At 44.2% G+C, this 21,764-nt stretch overlaps 1 protein-coding gene across 8 annotated transcripts in view; it reads left to right on the top strand.

Annotated features, from left to right (window-relative positions):
• Positions 1-3,210, top strand: part of LOC118361127 (DDB1- and CUL4-associated factor 1-like) — a 92,896-nt gene extending 89,686 nt beyond the window's left edge. For all 8 annotated transcript variants that reach the window (XM_052502026.1, XM_052502028.1, XM_052502029.1 and 5 more), the window contains one exon: positions 96-3,210. In XM_052502026.1, the coding sequence (XP_052357986.1) occupies positions 96-725 (630 nt within the window). In that variant the 3' untranslated portion in view covers positions 726-3,210. The remainder of the gene's footprint in view (positions 1-95) is intronic.
• The last annotated feature ends 18,554 nt before the right edge of the window (positions 3,211-21,764 follow it).

Here is a 21,764-nt window from a genome sequence, read left to right on the forward strand (position 1 = left end):
ACCGTTCAACATACTGTACCGGTACATCTTCTTTACTTGGTCAACAGATGCCAACCCATTTCTTATCTTCCTCTTTCTCTCTGTCATCCCTCCAGTCTCCTCTCCACCCCATACCTGGCTCCCCCACTAGTCCTCAGTCAGCCCTGGGGGGCAGTAATTCCACCCTCTCGGGCAGTGCCAGCAGCGGGGTCTCCTCTCTGAGCGAGAGTAACTTTGGGGCCCAGTACCCCGATGCCCAAACTGTGCGGAATGATGCCATGGAGCCCTTACCCAGCCACCTGTGGACCCCTGATGAGTACCTGGCCTCTCCCTATCTGCACATCCACTACAGTGGGCCAGAACCAGAGTCCCTCGACCATGTCCGACCCTTTCACTACCGTAACCCTGTCTCACACCTCCCCCAATCCCAAACTCACTTCCACCCCCACTCTCACCACCAACCGGCCATCCTTGACGGCCAACCTCATCCCCACGGGCCCACCCACCACCAGGTACCCCTCCACGGCCCACACCACATTCCTTACCGGCGCCCTCAGCCCCCAGCTGTGCCCCCCAAGCCCTACCTGAGGGAAGGGTGCATCCCTGAGGAGGACCTGAGCTCCCTGGTGCCCCAGCCCATCCCCCTTCCTCGGAGGATCTTCCACTCCCCCCATAGCCACAGAGAGGAGCTAGCCAAGGCTGCCTGGGAGCAGTGCATCAGCGAGGAGCACGAGGAGACACCATGAGGAGACTACAGGGCTGGGCCTCTTGGTACATCTTACTAGTCTAAAGTGGCTCCCTTCCTGTTGTCTCCTTGCCATCATCTGTATTGATGTGAAAGAACATGGGCTGGTGAATCATGCAAATACATTGTAGGCATTAAAAATATTGCTGTCATCCATCCCATGTTTTTATATCAGAGCAGATGAAGGGGAGAGGAAGCCACTTTTAGACTATTGAGTTACACCTTCACTCTCCCCAGTGTATTCAGTCTGATTCTGAATGGATGAAGCAGCATCATAGGAATTAATAAGGGAATAGTATCTGTTGGACAATATGACCGATAATAATCACTTTGTTTAAATATATGTTGACTGTACACTGTTGTACAACTAGTCTGTGAGCATGTTTAATTTAATTTGAGAACATTATACAGCCGTTTTGTGAAACATGACGATCCTCATCAACATGATCAACCCATACGATCCCCAAACAGAATCCCCCCTCCCTTTTCCACAACGAAAGGCAACTGCACAAAATTATACTCTTAGTAAAGCCATGATGACTTTTCTGCTTTTAATACTCCATATATCTATCCTATTATTTTGATACACTTGCTACAGTATGTATGGGGTTTTCAAATGGACTTTCCATCCTCTGATTTACAAAACGCTGTATAGTGCTTCACCATATGACATTCTCCAATCTTCTGTTCTATTCTGCTACCTGCTTCTCATTGAAAGCAGGTCTGTTGTTTGGACCTGGGTCACTCTTCTTGACCAAAGCCTCTAGGGACATATAAACCTCAGTTTAGGATTATCCCTCCATACAGTACGTATGGAAAACAATGTGAATGTATTCAAACAAGATGTTCTGTTTTGTATGACACAAGTGGCAGGTCTTCTTTTCTGTTCATGTGAAGTTGTCTTTATTACAGTCTTCTTGCCTTTTGTGTAACAGACTGAAATATCTCACGAGAGGAGCGTGAATGTGACCCAGACTGACAGAGCTGATAAATCCCTGGGAGGACTACAAGGGAGGGGTGGGATTGTCCGGTGCCACAGAGAGCTCTGGAACAACAGCGAGTTCCCAATGTCAGTTGCACAGGTTGAGTTGGACTCCATAAGACTGGATTGTTCCTTGAAAGGAGATAGTGATGGATAAAATGAACCATGGTGAAAACATCCTTAACCCTCAACTAGGAGTAAGATGAGAAGTAGCGAAGAATAATGGCTCAACAGTACCTCAACCATCTACTGGACTAACTATACTCGTAAAAACAATTATCACACCCTCTCTCTGCCTCTCTATGTTTCAAGACCATGGCAATTAACAAGTAATACATATGGACTGTGTGTAAAAGGACTAAAGGCAATGACATAGCTCCTGTCAGTTACCTGTTCTACTCACCGTCACCCCCCTCTGCCCACCGAATGACAAATCCAAACTCCCTCAAACAGTGTTCTAAAACAACTACCTGCCTTAAGTGCACTGAAATGCAGTATCAGTCTCTCATTCTGACACCTCCCTTGACTGTTTCAGTGAAGCTCATGAAATGACGGCTCTCATTTTTTCATCACGTTCTCTACGCTTTCCGAACAAACCTCATGATATCTACATCTGTTTTGTCCTGCCTTTGGTTTGTAGAGCTACAGTATACTTAGTTTTTGCCTGCAGTTTCTCTTCACTCTGATCTGCAATAGAGAGATGTTTGTGTGTACAGAGGAGGAGTATGAGAAGCTCAGACAGGACCATGAGGTTGACCTCCTTGGGCAATGAAAGTACAACAGACAGTGTTTGCTGAGATGTAATGTATAACCAACCAGTGGGTTGGAAAATACAGGTCTTTGTTTCCCCGTGTAGTTTTTTTGCAGGTGAATGCTTTGCTTTGTGTTCTTGCACATTAGGTTGTCCACTGATCAGACAACATCTATTTTTGTATGCAGGTACATCCAGTTGTGAGGACATAGTTCACCGATGTCTCATGGAAGGATGCAGGGTATGTTTTGCAGACTGTGGAATTAGTATGGAAGAACAGAACTATGGATCAAATATAAGATGAAAGTCAGATGTATGGGGAGGCTGATGTTTGTGTGAAGAGGAGCGATACTCAGATCAAATATAGGTACAATAGAATTTTTCAATGTAAATTCTGTTACTGTACATACAGCGGTATTGTGAAATATTTTTGAAAATTATTGCAGACCCCCCCTAAAATAATTTTATTGTTGTTTTGTGTAAATACATGTACTCCAGAAATCGATGTAATTGATGAATATCTATAATCAATGTTTAAAGAAGACAAATACATTAGACTGTGGTTGTCTGCATTGTTCTTGACTTCAAGTCTTCAAATATAAATACTTTATACACTTTTCAATGTGCTTTCTTGTACAGATGGTGTTAGCATGATCAAACAGTGTTTGGTTGTAAAGGTGGTTTTCCTACTCCCATAACTGCTGTGGTATGGATTCATTAACAATGCCAAACATTAAAGACAATCTTTTATCAGCTCTGTCTCTGTCATTTCCATCGCTTGCTGCTCTGTGGAAAATAGAACCAATGATTGGCAGTATGTTTGACTGGGAATGGAAATTTACAGTAGGTGACACCGTTACTTCCACATACACAAATCACTGTCAGTCAATCTTTATAAGAAGGACATTTGGTTGCAGACAAATGTGACAGTTCAATACACATATTTAGCTATTAAGAAAGACATTTGGTTGTGAAAAGTTTTTTCCCTTGTAAGGTTCAAAGGAGAAAAAGGCATGACCTCTTGTAGGAACTTTGTATAGAAAGTTTTAAAAAGAAAATGAAGTGAAGATAAATCACCAAAAGCAAAGCTAAATTGACAGCTGCTTTAAATATATTTAAGAATCAAAAGTAAAAGTATAAAGAGTTTCACAATCCTTATATTAAGCAAACCAGACTGCACCACTTAAATGTATTTTATACAGATAGCCAGGGGCACACTTCAACAATCAGAATCATCATAATTTACAAAGTAAGCAATTGTTTAGTGAGTCCACCAGATCAGAGGCAGTAGGGATGACCAGGGATGTTCTGTGTTTAGTGAGTCCACCAGATCAGAGGCAGTAGAGATGACCAAAGATGTTCTCTGTTTAGTGAGTCCTCCAGATCAGAGGCAGTACGGATGACCAGGGATGTTCTGTGTTTAGTGAGTCCTCCAGATCAGAGGCAGTAGGGATGACCAGGGATGTTCTGTGTTTAGTGAGTCCACCAGATCAGAGGCAGTAGAGATGACCAAAGATGTTCTCTGTTTAGTGAGTCCTCCAGATCAGAGGCAGTACGGATGACCAGGGATGTTCTGTGTTTAGTGAGTCCTCCAGATCAGAGGCAGTACGGATGACCAGGGATGTTCTCTGTTCAGTGAGTCCTCCAGATCAGAGGCAGTAGGGATGACCAGGGATGTTCTCTGTTCAGTGAGTCCTCCAGATCAGAGGCAGTAGGGATGACCAAAGATGTTCTCTGTTTAGTGAGTCCTCCAGATCAGAGGCAGTAGGGATGACCAGGGATGTTCTCTGTTCAGTGAGTCCTCCAGATCAGAGGCAGTAGGGATGTTCTATTGATAAGAATTAAAGTGTAACAAGTACTTTCGAGGTGTCAGGGACAATTTATGGAGTAAAAAGTACTTTATTTTCTTTAGGAATGTGGCAGTAAAAGTTGTCAAAAATATCAATCGTAAAGTACAGATACCCCCAAAAAAGACTTAAGTACAGTGAGGGAAAAAACTATTAGATCCCTTGCTGATTTTGTACGTTTGCCCACTGACAGAAATTATCCGTCTATAATTTTAATGGTAGGTTTATTTGAACAGTGAGAGACAGAATAACAACATCAAAAATCCAGAAAAACGCATGTCAAATGTTATAAATTGATTTGCAGGGAAATAAGTATTTGACCCCCTCTCAATCAGAATGATTTCTGGCTCCCAGGTGTCTTCTATACAGGTAACAAACTGAGATTAGGAGCACACTCTATGATATGGTACTGACATGTTGAATGCACCGAGCTGTCTATTTTAACTGCTGGCACACAGCTCGGACACCCATGCATAACCCACAAGACATTCCACAAGAGGTCTCTTCACAGTCCCAAAGTCCTCCCAGAACAGACTATGGGAGGCTCACAGTACAAAATAGAGCCATGACTACATGGAACTCTATTCCACATCAAGTAACTGATGCAAGCATAGGCGCACACACACACACACACACACACACACACACACACACACACACACACACACACACACACACACACACACACACACACACACACACACACACACACACATACACACACACTATAAAACATGCACACTATACACACACGTACACACGGATTTTGGACTGTAGATATGTGGTGGAGTAAGGTCCTGAGGGCACACAGTGTGTTGTGAATGTATTATGTTTTTAAAATTGTATGAACTACCTTAATTTTGCTAGACCCCAGGAAGAGTAGCTGCTGCCTTGGCCAGAGGTCAGTATGTGGGTAAGTCAGAGCTCAGGCACGATAGACGAGTTTCCCACTAGTAATTACCAGTTGGAGGGACGTTCAAGTGGATTTTTCCCAGTGGTACTTGGTTAGGATCGTAGCATTACCTCATATCTGGAAGACAGCAAGGGCAGGTGTGTAATGCTGCATTCGTAACCAAGTGGGAAGTGGACATTTACCACATACGACTGTGAATAATCGTTTTGAACGGTGCTCCAACTGATATTTACTAGTGGAAACTCACCTATTATCCAGAGCTCCCAATTTACCTTGATAACCGCATTTTCTGCACTTAAATGCAGCAAAACATGATTTATAAAAAGCTCTCCATTAATATGGTTTTTGAACACTATCATTTGTTTACAAGCATGATAGCTGTAATCCTAATTTTAGTTGATGGTTTAGGTAGCTTTTTGGCCATTAGCCCATCAGCGTTTCTCAACAAGTTCAAAGCACATGAATCATAGGAGGTTGGTGGGAACTTAATTGGGGAGGATGGGCTTGTAGTAATGGCTAAGAGCGGGAAATATGGAATGGTATCACTACTGGTAAATTCCCACTTATCTCCTGGTTACAAAAGGAGCATAAGTCAAATTATTACATATTTTAAACAAACATTCCATGCATATAATTTTTTATTTTATTCTCTTTATATACATTTTAGATTAGTTTTTCAATATATAAATGCTGAGCATACACATTTTATTACTGGCAAAATAATTAATAAACCAAAATGATACCACCCCTTCTTCAAGAACAGAGTAGCGCCTACGCAGTGTAAAGGTGCTCTAGCAAGTATGTGGATTGTTTCGGGAACACACTTCGACCCCTAGTGCATGATACTTGCTTGTTCCTGCTCCACCGAACTCAGCCAAAGACAGTGGTGCAAGTTAATGGTAATGTTAGACAATAAAAACAAATGTATTTGAAACAGTAATAAATATTCAGAGTTGAGCTGTGCAGGCTACATGTACAGTATGTCATAGCTTACTGCAAACAAACAAAATGTCCGCAAGGGGTTAACCGGCCTGTACCACGGCTACCAATTATTAGAACAGAGGAGTGGAGGAGCGCTATGTGCTTCTCCACAATCTCCACCAATACATTTTTGAACATTTTTTATTTATTAGCATGTAGTAAATGCTTTTGTATTAGTTAAGGTACACATTTCACAATACATTCTTGACAAAAAATGTGACAATACATAGGCTACTAAATATCCCATCAGAATATTGGATGTCATAAGGTGAATGCACCAATTTGTAAGTCGCTCTGGATAAGAGCGTCTGCTAAATGACTTAAATGTAAATGTAAATATAGGAGATTAACTGTAGATCAGATGATATTTCACAAAGTTATAATTCTCATTTTCCCTTCATTTTTCTCTTCCCCCTTTTCTTCTCACATCTCTCCAGCTCCTTCTCCTCCTTGAAGTCTTCTCCGCCTGGCTGCCTTTTCCAACTCGGTTTGTCAGCTTGAGACATCTCCTTCTCCTCCTTGAAGTCTTCTCCGCCTGGCTGCCTTTTCCAACTCGGTTTGTCAGCTTGAGACATCTCCTTCTCCTCCTTGAAGTCTTCTCCGCCTGGCTGCCTTTTCCAACTCGGTTTGGCAGCTTCAGACATCTCCTTCTCCATCCTTTTATACCTGTACCTTTATTAAGGTGGCCTCCAGCACAGCCGGATCAGTCAATCACGAGGAGTCTGGCATCAGCTTCACTCTGACTGCTTATCTTTTCATACATGGAGGGCACCATGGCTACGTCATTTCCTATCTCTCAACTTCATATTCCCATTTGTGTGTAGAAGACACCAGACATTTGTGGGTCACATTGTATTGAGGTTGTCCTTGCTCCCAGTTTTTGAATGAGTCGGCACTCTGGTCTGACCACTTGAAGGAGTCTCTGTGCAGGCCGATCCACATATGATACCCCCACTTTGTAGTTGTCTGGATCCTCTGGTTTTCATTCTGGTTCAGGGCACTGGTTAGGTCTGTGTGGTGCTGTCGACGGTACTTCTGATAATCTTCCCAGATAAATGCTAAGTCCACAGCAACATCTAAGGAATTTATCTCAGAAATGAGAGAAATAGGCAGATTTCATAACCCCAATAGTTACTGTAAATACAAGGACTACTGTCAAAGGATATGTGGGTTAGTGTTTAAGTGGTTGGGGAAGTAAAGACATGTATTGATAAAAACAAAAATATGTTATGGCCGAGATTAAATCCGTATCGTGGAAGATTTGAATGCTGAGAATGCATTCACGGTAACCTCTGCATATGTTGGTTCAATCGGATAATACCTTAAAATGTTAATCGCACTATTATGCAGTTTTTCAATCTGTACTGTATCTGTACCATATCATCTTCCAGTCGTCCAGTGCGTTTGTGCACAATAGTTCCCGTCTAGACATTCCTCTGAATATAACCAATACCACCTGACAGAATCCTCCTTCTGCAGCCCTATCCAGACTGATCCTCTATAACCACTGCCTACAGAGTCCTCCATGCTGTCTATGGTGGCCAGGTCAGTGTACCTCCCTCTGCAGTAATTCTGGGCTTCACAACTACGCACGCACAAATGCACGCACAAATGTACAGACAGACTGACAGATGGGCGGATGAACAGACAGACAGACAAAAAAATAGTGCCACTGACCTGAGCGGAGCAAGACGAGAAATGTCCTCCCCTCCATAGCTGTAATGGAGTTAGTTGTAAAACAAGGAATAATAGTAACAAACTCCTTTGTCCATTACGTAACACATGATATAATTCCTCCCTTTTCAACATTGAACGTTCAAATTTCGGTGATTACATTCTAAGATAGTGACAATGGCATGATATTTATTTTTACAGTATTTGTCATTATGATTATTTTCAAAGTTTGATTCATTAATATGTCAGATTTCCTGGGAATACCTTTAAACAACCAAGTCAAGATGGTATACCAGTCTTTTTAATAAAAGAGAATACTTCTTACCTACAAAGGGAATGGCTGAGGTTCCAGATCCAAAGCTTTTCCATCTGCCAAGGATATTGTGTATATCCCTCTTCTTCACCATCTCTCTTCAGATATAGTAACATCTCTACTCAATGTCACAGCACTAGCACACCTGATTTAACCAGTTAAACGCTTCATCATTTATTTTTAACAGGTATGCAAATGCTGGGCTGGAACAGGAGGCTGAAAAGATTTGGCAATTGGCCCTCAGATCCTCAAAAGGTTCTACAGCTGCACCATTGAGAGCATCTTGAATGGTACGGCCACTGCACTACCCTCGACCGCAAAGCTACAGAGGGTGGTGCGGATTTCACTTGGGCTGAGCTCCCTGCCATCCAGGACTTCTATATCAGGCTGTGTCAGAGGAAGGCCCAAAAAAATTGCTAGACTTACTGTTCACTCTGCTACCGTCCGGCAAATGGTAATAGAGCATCGCCTCTCGCACCAACAGACAAGCCATAAGACTGCTAAATAGTTACTCAAATGTTTACCTGGACTATCTGCATTGACCTTATCTTACACTGACTCTATGCACACTCACAAGACTCTACTCACTCAGTCACACTGACACAAACTCATACACTACACGGACACACACAGACACACACATCCTATGCTGCTGGTACTCTGATCTTTATTTTACTTATATTATTATAATCTATTCTGATGCCTAGGCACTTTAGCCCTGCCTTTATGTACATATCTACCTCGTTACTCATTGTGTATTTATGTTACGGTTTTCTTCTGGTGAAAGAGAGGCGGACCAAAACGCAGCGTGGTTATTTATAAACATCTTTAATAAAGATGATAACGTGAACAATATACTTATACAAAACGTGGAAAACCAAAAACAGTCCTAACTGGTGCAAAACACAGAGACAGGAACAATCACCCACAAAATACCCAAAGAATATGGCTGCCTAAATATGGATCCCAATCAGAGACAACGATAAACACCTGCCTCTGATTGAGAACCACTCTAGGCAACCATATACTTTCCTAGACTACTTAACTAAACACAATCCCATAAACTACAAAACCCCTAGACAAAACAAACCACATAAATCACCCATGTCACACCCAGGCCTAACCACAATAATAAAGAAAACACAAAATACTAAGGTCAGGGCGTGACAATTTATTCCTCGTATGTAGCTAAGTTCTTGTGTATTTTAATCCGATATGTTATTTATTCGTTTTTTTCTTATTTTTAACAATGCAGGGTTCATAATTAAACATTTCACGGTAAAGTCTACACCTGTTGTATTTGGCATATGTAACAAATACATTTTGATTTGATTTGAAAAACAAAGATGTGCAAAGCTAGGGGTCCCCAAGTTACAGATAGGGAAAAACGGTTTTATAGACTAATGTATATGTACATGAGGCTTTGATGGGTCTTTGGGGACAAACTTCCATCATGTGACATGCCTCAACAAGGAACTTTAAAAAAAAGATGCTATCCATATTCATTTTTGTGAACACCTTTTTTATTGACTATTAATGAACAGAAATGGCAAATTGTTATCTTTCATTTAAGGCCTTTTGTAACGGTGTGGTATATGAATGTGTTATATCCGATGATGATCTAGAAAATGCACTCTCGGTCTCAAGTTCAAGTTGACTAGTAGCCTATTTAAAACAACATGGACACTTTCCTTCAGGACATGCACACAATATGCTTTGTTTGCTTGAAGCCAGACATCAGTGGAAATGTTGTTAACTACTCAGCTCCATCCATTTGCTATGCTTTGTGTTTGAATAAATAGTAGAGAATCTGTCAGGTCTTTGATGCTGTGGTCATGATGATTCCAGTAACTGCATTGTGTTGCCTACACCACAGTTATTGTCACCCACAAGAACAAGGGTTCTTCTAAGATCCTCAAAGCCCTTAGAAGATGAATATTAAATCAAAAAAGAGGTAAGAATATGCAGGCTGTATCACATCCGGGCGTGATTGGGAGTTCCATAGGACGGCGCACAATTGGCCCAACGTCGTCCGTGTTTGACCGGGGTAAGCTGTCATTGTAAATAAGAATTTGTTCCTAACTGACTTGCCTGGTTAAATTAAGGTTAAATAAAACAATTAAAATGAACATGTTGAAGGCTAGCTGTATTGGGTGCAGATGACTGAACTGCTCACTTTTGTGTCTGCAGGTATACAGAGGAAGAAGCATACAAAGGTATACAAATTGGTATTGGTATGTTATGCAGATCACATGTACCATCCTCCTTTTTTATACTTATTTTCCACCATAATTTGCAAATACATTCATTAAAAATCCTGCAATGTGATTTTCTGGATTTTTTTCCCTCATTTTGTCTGTCATAGTTGAAGTGTACCTATGATGAAAATTACAGGCCTCTCTCGTCTTTTTAAGTGGGAGAACTTGCACAATTGGTGGCTGACTAAATACTTTTATGACCCACTGTATAGGGGTTCCCCTCAGTTTCAATTTGAATAACCCCTAAAGGATTCTCCAGGAACCTTTTCTTTTTTACAGTGTAAGCAAGTAAGAAAGTGTCCGTACATGAAAGTGTGTGTGCATGTGTGTGTGTGTGTTATGAAAGGGTTCACTTCGGACCCCTGGGTCCATGGCAGACCCTAGAAGATGCTTTAGCCTACACAATTCCCTCCTCCTGTGCTTCAGGCAGCAAATAATGCAAACTCTGGGAATGGATTAGGAAAAATAACCTGAATAATAAAGGTAGCATAGCTACTGTGGTCTGACATCACAGCTCATTTATTCTCATTTGCTCTCATTCCAAAGGCTTTCCATGTAACGTACATAGAAAACAGGAGGCCTGTACAGGGTGTTGTACGTATTAAGGGGGAGAGAGAGAGAGTGAGATGGATAGATTGTGTGATAAAGGTCAACGGCTGTTCAATTCACTCCATCCGTTAGCTGTCAAAATGCATTAGACTAGGTAGCAGACCTAGGCATTCAATGGTGCTATGTATACTTGTTCCTGCAGGTGGCACAAGTGCTCCTGTGCATTCTCATTCATATATACAGTATGGGCATTTGTACAGAGCACAATATTTGTTAATGATGTAGTGTTGGGACGCAAACATAATCAAAGATAGTAGTTTCTGATTTGTAGATAATGCAAGATAATGATGTTTTGCTTTCAGTGTATGTATGAATCAATTTGTTGTATTATTGTGTGCAGTGAGAGATCTTAGTAAGAATATGAGAGAGGAAGATAAATAGGGTGTGAGTGAGATGGAGCAAGCAAGAGAGAGAGGGGGAGTAGAAAGATGGAGCGCGAGAGGGATGCGGGAGGTAGAGACAGACCATTGAGGGCATGGATATTTTATGACCTTTGGCTCAATGCTCTGGAGCAGAATTAGGCTGTAGAGAGGAGGAGAGAGAGAGACAGAGAAAGTGAGGGAGGGAGATCCAATTCTACAGTAGGTAAATCAGCCAACACTAACAATAGCTCTTCCATATCAGCAGCGTAAAGAAACTGGATAATTTGAATACTTTCATGGCCCTCAGCTGAATTTACATAAAGGGACGTCACAGCCTGGTGAAAGGGTAATATTGTTGCATGTCTTCTGAGACAACGTGTAAGTGAATAACTATGGCAACAGTAATGACACATCACTGTCAAGGCCTCCTGTCAATCCCACTGAGAAGTATTCTAAGAGTGGAATGAAACAAGGCTGGTTTTCTCTCCAGAGGATGATTTTGCTGTGGTGAATGTTGATGCTGTTGCTGAATTTCCTTTCACATTATTTTGCCTTCCAGTTGTCACTGCATGTGCCCTTATCTTCCTTGCTCTCTCCACATGTACCCTCGTCTCTGTGCATCAGTTGATCTGGATGTGTGTGTGTGCGTGCATGCGTGCGTGTGCGTGCGTGTGTGTGCGTGTGTGTGCGTGCGTGTGTGTGTGTGTGTGTGTGTACACAGTATCTGAGTGTGTGTGTGTGCATACAGAGCAGCAAGGGGAACTGCCCCTCCCTACTTTCTAACCCTACACCCCAACCCGAGCACTCCATTCTGCCACCTTGGGTGTCTTGGCCTTCCCACCCGGTCAAAATCAAATCAAAGTTTATTTGTCAAGTGCGCCGAATACAACAGATGAAATGTGAAATGCTTACTTACAGGCTCTAACCAATAGTGCAAAAAAACAGGTGTGTTTGTGTGTAGGTAAGTATAAAGAAATAAAACAACAGTAAAAATACATTTGAAAATAAGAGTATACAGGCACCGGTTAGTCGGTTAGTTAGCTAATTGAGGTAGTATGTACATGTAGGTATGGTTAAAGTGACTATGCATATATGATGAACAGAGAGTAGCAGTAGCGTAAAAGGAGGGGTTGGCGGGTGGGACACAATGCAGATAGCCCGGTTAGCCAATGTGCGGGAGCACTGGTTGGTAGGTCCAATTGAGGTAGTATGCACATTGATGTATAGTTAAAATGACTATGCATATAAGATAAACAGAGAGTAACAGCAGCGTAAAAGAGGGGTTGGGGGGAGGGGGCACACAATGCAAATAGTCCGGGTAACCATTGGTTACCCGTTCAGAAGTCTTATGGCTTGGATGTAAAAACTGTTGTCCTAGACTTGGCACTCCGGTACCGCTTGCTGGGGTCTTTGACAATTTTTAGGGCCTTCCTCTGACACCGCCTGGTGTAGAGGTCCTGGATGGCAGGTAGCTTTGCCCCAGTGATGTATTGGGCCATGCGGACTACCCTCTGAAGTGCCTTGCGGTCAGAGGCCGAGCAATTGCGGTACCGGGCAGTGATGCAACCGGTCATGATGCTCTTGATGTTGCAGCTGTAGAACCTTTTGAGGATCTCAGGACCCAAGCCAAATCTTTTTAGTTTCCTGAGGGGGAATAGGCTTTGTCGAGCCCTCTTCACGATTGTCTTGTTTGGACCATTCTAGTTTGTTGTTGATGTGGACACCAAGGGATTTGAAGCTCTCAACCTGCTCCACTACAGCCCGTCGATGAGAATGGGCACGTGCTCGGTGCTCCTTTTCCTGTAGTCCACAATCATAGTCTTGGTTATGTTGAGGGATAGGTTGTTATTCTGGCATCACCCGGCCAGGTCTCTGACCTCCTCCCTATGGGCTGTCTCGTTATTGTCGTGATCAGGCCTCCCACTGTTGTGTCATCAGCAAACTTGATGATGGTGTTAGAGTCGTGCCTGGCCATGCAGTCGTGGGTGAACAGGGAGTACAGGAGGGGACTAGGCACGTACCCCTGGGGAACTCCCGTGTTGAGGATCAGTGTGGCAGATATTTTGCTACCTACCCTTACCACCTGGGGGCGACCCGTCAGGAAGTCCAGGATCCAGTTGCAGAGGTAGGTGTTTAGTCCCAGGTTCTTTAGCTTAGTAATGAGCTTTGAGTGTATTATTGTGTTGAACGCTGAGCTGTAGTCAATGAATAGCATTCTCACATAAGTGTTCCTTTTGTCCAGGTAGGAAAGGGCAGTGTGGAGTGCAATACAGATTGCATCATCTGTGGATCTGTTTGGGCGGTATGCAAATTGGAGTGGGTCTAGGGTTTTTATTTTATTTATTTTATTTCACCTTTATTTAACCAGGTAGGCTAGTTGAGAACAAGTTCTCATTTTCAACTGCGACCTGGCCAAGATAAAGCATAGCAGTGTGAACAGACAACACAGAGTTACACATGGAGTAAACAATTAGCAAGTCAATAACACAGTAGAAAAAAATGGGCAGTCTATATACAATGTGTGCAAAAGGCATGAGGAGGTAGGCGAATAATACAATTTTGCAGATTAACACTGGAGTGATAAATGATCAGATGGGCATGTACAGGTAGAGATATTGGTGTGCAAAAGAGCAGAAAAGTAAATAAATAAAAACAGTATAAAAACAGTATGGGAATGAGGTAGGTGAAAAAGGGTGAGCTATTTACCTATAGACTATGTACAGCTGTAGCGATCGGTTAGCTGCTCGGATAGCTGATGTTTGAAGTTGGTGAGGGAGATAAAAGTCTCCAACTTCAGCGATTTTGCAATTCGTTCCAGTCACAGGCAGCAGAGTACTGGAACGAAAGGCGGCCAAATGAGGTGTTGGCTTTAGGGATGATCAGTGAGATACACCTGCTGGAGCGCGTGCTACGGATGGGTGTTGCCATCGTGACCAGTGAACTGAGATAAGGCGGAGCTTTACCTAGCATGGACTTGTAAATGACCTGGAGCCAGTGGGTCTGGCGACGAATATGTAGTGAGGGCCAGCCGACTAGAGCATACAAGTCGCAGTGGTGGGTGGTATAAGGTGCTTTAGTGACAAAACGGATGGCACTGTGATAGACTGCATCCAGTTTGCTGAGTAGAGTGTTGGAAGCCATTTTGTAGATGACATCGCCGAAGTCGAGGATCGGTAGGATAGTCAGTTTTACTAGGGTAAGCTTGGCAGCGTGAGTGAAGGAGGCTTTGTTGCGGAATAGAAAGCCGACTCTGGATTTGATTTTTGATTGGAGATGTTTGATGTGAGTCTGGAAGGAGAGTTTGCAGTCTAGCCAGACACCTAGGTACTTATAGATGTCCACATATTCAAGGTTGGAACCATCCAGGGTGGTGATGCTAGTCGGGCATGCGGGTGCAGGCAGCGATCGGTTGAAAAGCATGCATTTGGTTTTACTCGCGTTTAAGAGCAGTTGGAGGCCACGGAAGGAGTGCTGTATGGCATTGAAGCTCGTTTGGAGGTTTGATAGCACAGTGTCCAATGACGGGCCGAAAGTATATAGAATGGTGTCGTCTGCGTAGAGGTGGATCAGGGAATCGCCCGCAGCAAGAGCAACATCATTGATATATACAGAGAAAAGAGTCGGCCCGAGAATTGAACCCTGTGGCACCCCCATAGAGACTGCCAGAGGACCGGACAGCATGCCCTCTGATTTGACACACTGAACTCTGTCTGCAAAGTAATTGGTGAACCAGGCAAGGCAGTCATCCGAAAAACCGAGGCTGTTGAGTCTGCCGATAAGAATTTGGTGATTGACAGAGTCGAAAGCCTTGGCGAGGTCGATGAAGACGGCTGCACAGTACTGTCTTTTATCGATGGCGGTTATGATATCATTTAGTACCTTGAGTGTGGCTGAGGTGCACCCGTGACCGGCTCGGAAACCAGATTGCACAGCGGAGAAGGTACGGTGGGATTCGAGATGGTCAGTGACCTGTTTGTTGACTTGGCTTTCGAAGACCTTAGATAGGCAGGGCAGGATGGATATAGGTCTATAGCAGTTTGGGTCCAGGGTGTCTCCTCCTTTGAAGAGGGGGATGACTGCGGCAGCTTTCCAATCCTTGGGGATCTCAGACGATATGAAAGAGAGGTTGAACAGGCTGGTAATAGGGGTTGCGACAATGGCGGCAGATAGTTTCAGAAATAGCGGGTCCAGATTGTCAAGCCCAGCTGATTTGTACGGGTCCAGGTTTTGCAGCTCTTTCAGAACATCTGCTATCTGGATTTGGGTAAAGGAGAACCTGGAGAGGCTTGGGTGAGGAACTACGGGGGGCGGAGCTGTTGGCCGAGGTTGGAGTAGCCAGGCGGAAGGCATGGCCAGCCGTTGAGAAGTGCTTATTGAAGTTTTCGATAATCATGGATTTATCGGTGGAGACCGTGTTTCCTAGCCTCAGTGCAGTGGGCAGTTGGGAGGAGGTGCTCTTGTTCTCCATGGACTTCACAGTGTCCCAGAACTTTTTGGAGTTGGAGCTACAGGATGCAAACTTTTGCCTGAAGAAGCTGGCCTTAGCTTTCCTGTCTGACTGCGTGTATTGGTTCCTGACTTCCCTGAACAGTTGCATATCACGGGGGCTATTCGATGCTATTGCAGTCCGCCACAGGATGTTTTTGTGCTGGTCGAGGGCAGTCAGGTCTGGAGTGAACCAAGGGCTCTATCTGTTCTTGGTTCTGCATTTTTGAACGGAGCATGCTTATCCAAAATGGTGAGGAAGTTACTTTTAAAGAATGACCAGGCATCCTCAACTGACGGGATGAGGTCAATGTCCTTCCAGGATACACGGGCCAGGTCGATTAGAAAGGCCTGCTCACAGAAGTGTTTTAGGGAGCATTTGACAGTGATGAGGGGTGGTCGTTTGACTGCGGCTCCGTGGCGGATACAGGCGATGAGGCAGTGATCGCTGAGATCCTGGTTGAAGACAGCGGAGGTATATTTGGAGGGCCAGTTAGTCAGGATGACGTCTATGAGGGTGCCCTTGTTTACAGAGTTAGGGTTGTACCTGGTGGGTTCCTTGATGATTTGCGTGAGATTGAGGGCATCTAGCTTAGATTGTAGGACTGCCGGGGTGTTAAGCATATCCCAGTTTAGGTCACCTAACAGAACAAACTCTGAAGCTAGATGGGGGGCGATCAATTCACAAATGGTGTCCAGGGCACAGCTGGGAGCTGACGGGGGTCGGTAGCAGGCGGCAACAGTGAGAGACTTGTTTCGGGAGAGAGTAATTTTCAAAATTAGTAGTTCAAACTGTTTGGGTATGGACCTGGAAAGTATGACATTACTTTGCAGGCTATCTCTGCAGTAGACTGCGACTCCGCCCCCTTTGGCAGTTCTATCTTGACGGAAGATGTTATAGTTGGGTATGGAAATCTCTGAATTTTTGGTGGCCTTCCTGAGCCAGGATTCAGACACGGCAAGGACATCAGGGTTAGCAGAGTGTGCTAAAGCAGTGAGTAAAACAAACTTAGGGAGGAGGCTTCTGATGTTGACATGCATAAAACCAAGACTTTTTCGATCACAGAAGTCAACAAATGAGGGTACCTGGGGACATGCAGGGCCTGGGTTTACCTCCACATCACCCGCGGAACAGAGAAGGAGTAGTATGAGGGTGCGGCTAAAGGCTATCAAAACTGGTCGCCTAGAGCGTTGGGGGCAGAGGATAAGAGGAGCAGGTTTCTGGGCATGGTAGAATATATTCAGGGCATAATGCGCAGACAGGGGTATGGTGGGGTGCGGGTACAGCGGAGGTAAGCCCAGGCACTGGGTGATGATGAGAGAGGTTGTATCTCTGGACATGCTGGTTGTAATGGGTGAGGTCACCGCATGTGTGGGGGTGGGACAAAGGAGGTAACAGGGGTATGCAGAGTGGATCTAGGGGCTCCATTGTGAACTAAAACAATGATAACTAACCTGAACAACAGTATACAAGGCATATTGATATTTGGGAGAGACATACAGCGAGGCATACAGTAATCACAGGTGTTGAATTGGGAAAGCTAGCTAAAAACAGTAGGCGAGGCTAATCAGCTAGCACAACAAACAGCAGGTAAAATGGCGTTGACTAGGCAACTGGGCCGACAGATAAAACAAACAAGCAGAATGGAGTACCGTGATTAATGGACAGTCCAGCGTGCGTCAGCTATGTAGCCAAGAGATCAGTGTCCAGGGGCAGCGGTGGATGGGCAGGGAAGCTGGGCTGGCGAGTGTTATCCAGGTTTAAAAAAAAAAAAAAAAAAAAAAAAACTAACAATGACTAAATAGCGTGTAGCTAGTTAGCTGGTTAGCGTCTGGAGGTTCTTGAGTGTGTCATAAAAATAAAATAAAAATTAAAGGTGATAGCGATTCCGTATCACAGTGGGTGAGGCAGGTTTCCGGAAGGTATAAACAAAATAAAAATCAAAGAGAGATAGAAAGTAAATGGGTTCAGAGTGTTTGGAATGCAGTGAGCCAGATGGTTAGCAGGCCTGTGCTAACAAGCTAACAGTTCGTAGGCCCGGGCTAGACAAGCTAGCCGTTAGCAGGCCGAATTAGCAAGCAGTGAGATAGCGAGGGCTAGAGAGCTAACCTTTGGGGACGTCGCGATGGGGTGAGTCTGTTTATTCCTCTTCTTGCGGTGACATCGACAGACCGGTCGTGGGCCCGGGTAATTGTAGCCCAGGAGTATGCTACAGGAGCTCTAGTGCGCTGGGTGAGCTGGAGACACAGCGTTTCAGAAAGCTCGCGGGCCTTGGCCAGCAGATGGATCTTTGGCGATGTCGCAACGAAAAAGCCTGTTGAAACCACCTCGGACGATTATGTCGGCGGACCAGTCGTGATGGATCGGCGGGGCTCCGTGTCGGCAGTAAAGGGTCCAGGCCAATTGGCAAAAGAGGTATTGTTGGGCCTCTTCGGCTAGTCGGGAGATGGGCTTAGCTCAAGGCTAACTGTAGCTTGTTTTGGGACAGAGACGTTAGCCAGGAGTAGCCACTCGGATTGCAGCTAGCTAGTTGCGATGATCCGGTGTAAAGGTTCAGAGCTTGCGGTAGGAATCCGGAGATGTGGTAGAGAAAGAGCAGTCTGATATGCTCTGGGTTGATGTCGCGCTGGTGTCCTAGTTAGCTTTGAAGACCGCTAGCAATGGCTAACTGAGTACGAGCTAGTAGCTAGTTAGCTGGCTAGCTTCTGATGGTGGTTCCGGTTCTAAAGTAAAGTATAGAAAAAGCAGATCCGTACCACATTGGGTGATGCGGGTTGCAGGAGAGTATACTCAGCTCTAGTTTGAAAGTGAGATTAAAATATGTAGGAAATATATACAGAAAAAAAAAAACGAAGAAAACTATATTTACACTAGACAGGACGGGACAAGACAAAACACACGTCCGATTGCTACGCCATCTTGGATTACCGGAATAATGATGTTGATGTGAGCCATTACCAGCCTTTCAAAGAACTTCATGGCTATGGACGTGAGTGCTACGGGTCTGTAGTCATTTAGGCAGGTTGCCTTCGTGTTCTTGGGCACAGGGACTATGGTGGTCTGCTTGAAGCATGTTGGTATTACAGACTCAATCATGGACATGTTGAAAATGTCAGTGAGGACACCTGCCAGTTGGTCAGCACATGCCCGGAGCACACGTCCTGGTAATCTGTCTGGCCCTGCAGCCTTGTGTATGTTGACCTGTTTAAACATCTTACTCATGTCGGGTACGGAGCGCCTGATCACACAGTCGTCCGGAACAACTGATGCTCTCATGCATGCCTCAGTGTTGCTTGCCTCGAAGAGGCTCGTGTCACTGGGCAGCTCGCGGCTCTGCTTACCTTTGTAGCCTGTAATAGTTTGGAAGCCCTGCCACATCTGACGAGCGTCGGAGCCGGTGTAGTATGATTCAATCTTAGCCCTGTTTTGACCATTTGGCGGTTTGATGGTTCGTCGCAGGGCATAGCAGGATTTCTTGTAAGCTTAAAGCGGCAGCTCTACCCTTTAGCTCAGTATGAATAATATCTGTAATCCATGGCTTCTGGTTGGGGTATGTACAGTGGGGCAAAAACGTATTTAGTCAGCCACCAATTGTGCAAGTTCTCTCACTTAAAAAGATGAGAGAGGCCTGTAATTTTCATCATAGGTACACTTCAACTATGACAGACAAAATGAGAAAAAAAATCCAGAAAATCACATTGTAGGATTTTTACTGAATTTATTTGCAAATTGTGGTGGAAAATAAGTATTTGGTCAATAACAAAAGTTTCTCAATACTTTGTTATATACCCTTTGTCGGCAATGACAGAGGTCAAATGTTTTCTGTAAGTCTTCACAAGGTTTTCACACACTGTTGCTGGTATTTTGGCCCATTCCTCCATGCAGATCTCCTCTAGAGCAGTGATGTTTTGGGGCTGTTGCTGGGCAACACGGACTTTCAACTCCCTCCAAAGATGTTCTATGGGGTTGAGATCTGGAGACTGGCTAGGCCACTCCAGGACCTTGAAATGTTTCTTACGAAGCCAGTCCTTCGTTGCCCGGGCGGTGTGTTTGGGATCATTGTCCTGCTGAAAGACCCAGCCACGTTTCATCTTCAATGCCCTTGCTGATGGAAGGAGGTTTTCACTCAAAATCTCACGATACATGGCCCATTCATTCTTTTTCTTTACACGGATCAGTCGTCCTGGTCCCTTTGCAGAGAAACAGCCCCAAGCATGATGTTTCCACCCCATGCTTCACAGTAGGTATGGTGTTATTTGGATGCAACTCTGCATTCTTTGTCCTCCAAACACGACGAGCTGAGTTTTTACCAAAACGTTATATTTTGGTTTCATCTGACCATATGACATTCTCCCATCTTCTTCTGGCAGAGATGTACTTTAAGCAGGGGGACACGTCTGGCACTGCAGGATATGAGCGGCAGTGTGTACTGATGGCAGGCTGCAGGTCATTCACTAGGCGCGTGGTTCTGGGATTTTCGCTCACCGTTCTTGTGATCATTTTGACCCCATGGGGTGAGTTTGCGTGGAGCCCCAGATCGAGGGAGATTATCAGTGGTCTTGTATGTCTTCCATTTCTAATAATTGCTCCCACAGTTGATTTCTTCAAACCAGCTTACCTGATTCAGTCTTGCCTGGTGCAGGTCTACAATTTTGTTTCTGATGTCAGTCTGACAGCTCTTTGGTCTTCATAGTGGAGTTTGGAGTGTGACTGTTTGAGGTTGTGGACGGGTGTCTTTTATACCAAGTTCAAACAGGTGGTAACGAGTGGAGGACAGAGGAGCCTCTTAAAGAAGAAGTTACAGGTCTGTGAGAGCCAGAAATCTTGCTTGTTTGTAGATGACCAAATACTTATTTTCCACCGTAATTTGCAAATAAATTCATTAAAAAATCCTACAATGTGATTTTCGGGATATTTTTTCCTCATTTTGTCTGTCATAGTTGAAGTGTACCTATGATGAGAATTACAGGCCTCTCTCATCTTTTTAAGTGGGATAACTTGCACAATTGGTGGCTGACTAAAGATCACTTGGTGACCTGAATCCCAGAAACATGTTTTAGCAAAACAGTCCTGTAGTTTAGCATCCTTCACACGACAGAGTTGTGGTGATTTACGCATCTCTGTGTGTGGCGTACAGGTGATCTAGAATTGTTTTTCCCTCTGGTTGCACTTTTAACATGTTGATAGAGATTTGGTAGTGATTTAAGTTTCCCTGCATTATAGAATCCTGCCATTATTTCCTTATACAGCTAACTGAGTGTGGTCTTAGTGCCAGCATCTGATTGTGGTGGTAAATAGACAGCCACAAAAAGTATAGCTGAGAACTCTCTAGGCAAATAGTGTGGACTGCAATTTATCACAATATACTCTAATTCAGGCGAGCAAAATCTTCCTTAGATCTTCCTTAGATTTCGTGCACTTAGATTTTGTGCACCAGCTGTTGTTTACAAATATGCATAGACCGCCCCCCCTCATCTTACCGGAGTGTGCTGTTCTATCCTGCCGGTGGAGCGTGTATCCCGCTAGCTGAATATCCATGTCGACATTCAGCCACGAATCCGTGAAACATAGGATATTACAGTTTTTGATGTCCCGTTGGTAGGATATTCGTGATCGTACTTCGTCTAGTTTATTGTCCAATGATTGCACGTTGGCGAGTAATATTGACTGTAACGGCAGCTTTCCTACTCGCCTTCTGCGGATCCAGACGAGACATCCGGCTCTATTTCCTCTGCGTCGCTTCCTTATGCGAATAATTGGGATGTCTGTCCTGCGGGGTGTTTGGAGAATATCGTGTTAGTCCTGCTTTTTGTTGAAAAAATCTTTGTCTAATCCGAGGTGAGTGATCGCTGTCCTGATATCCA

Source organism: Oncorhynchus keta, unplaced genomic scaffold (genome assembly GCF_023373465.1).
Source record: "Oncorhynchus keta strain PuntledgeMale-10-30-2019 unplaced genomic scaffold, Oket_V2 Un_contig_14950_pilon_pilon, whole genome shotgun sequence".
NCBI lineage: Eukaryota > Metazoa > Chordata > Actinopteri > Salmoniformes > Salmonidae > Oncorhynchus > Oncorhynchus keta.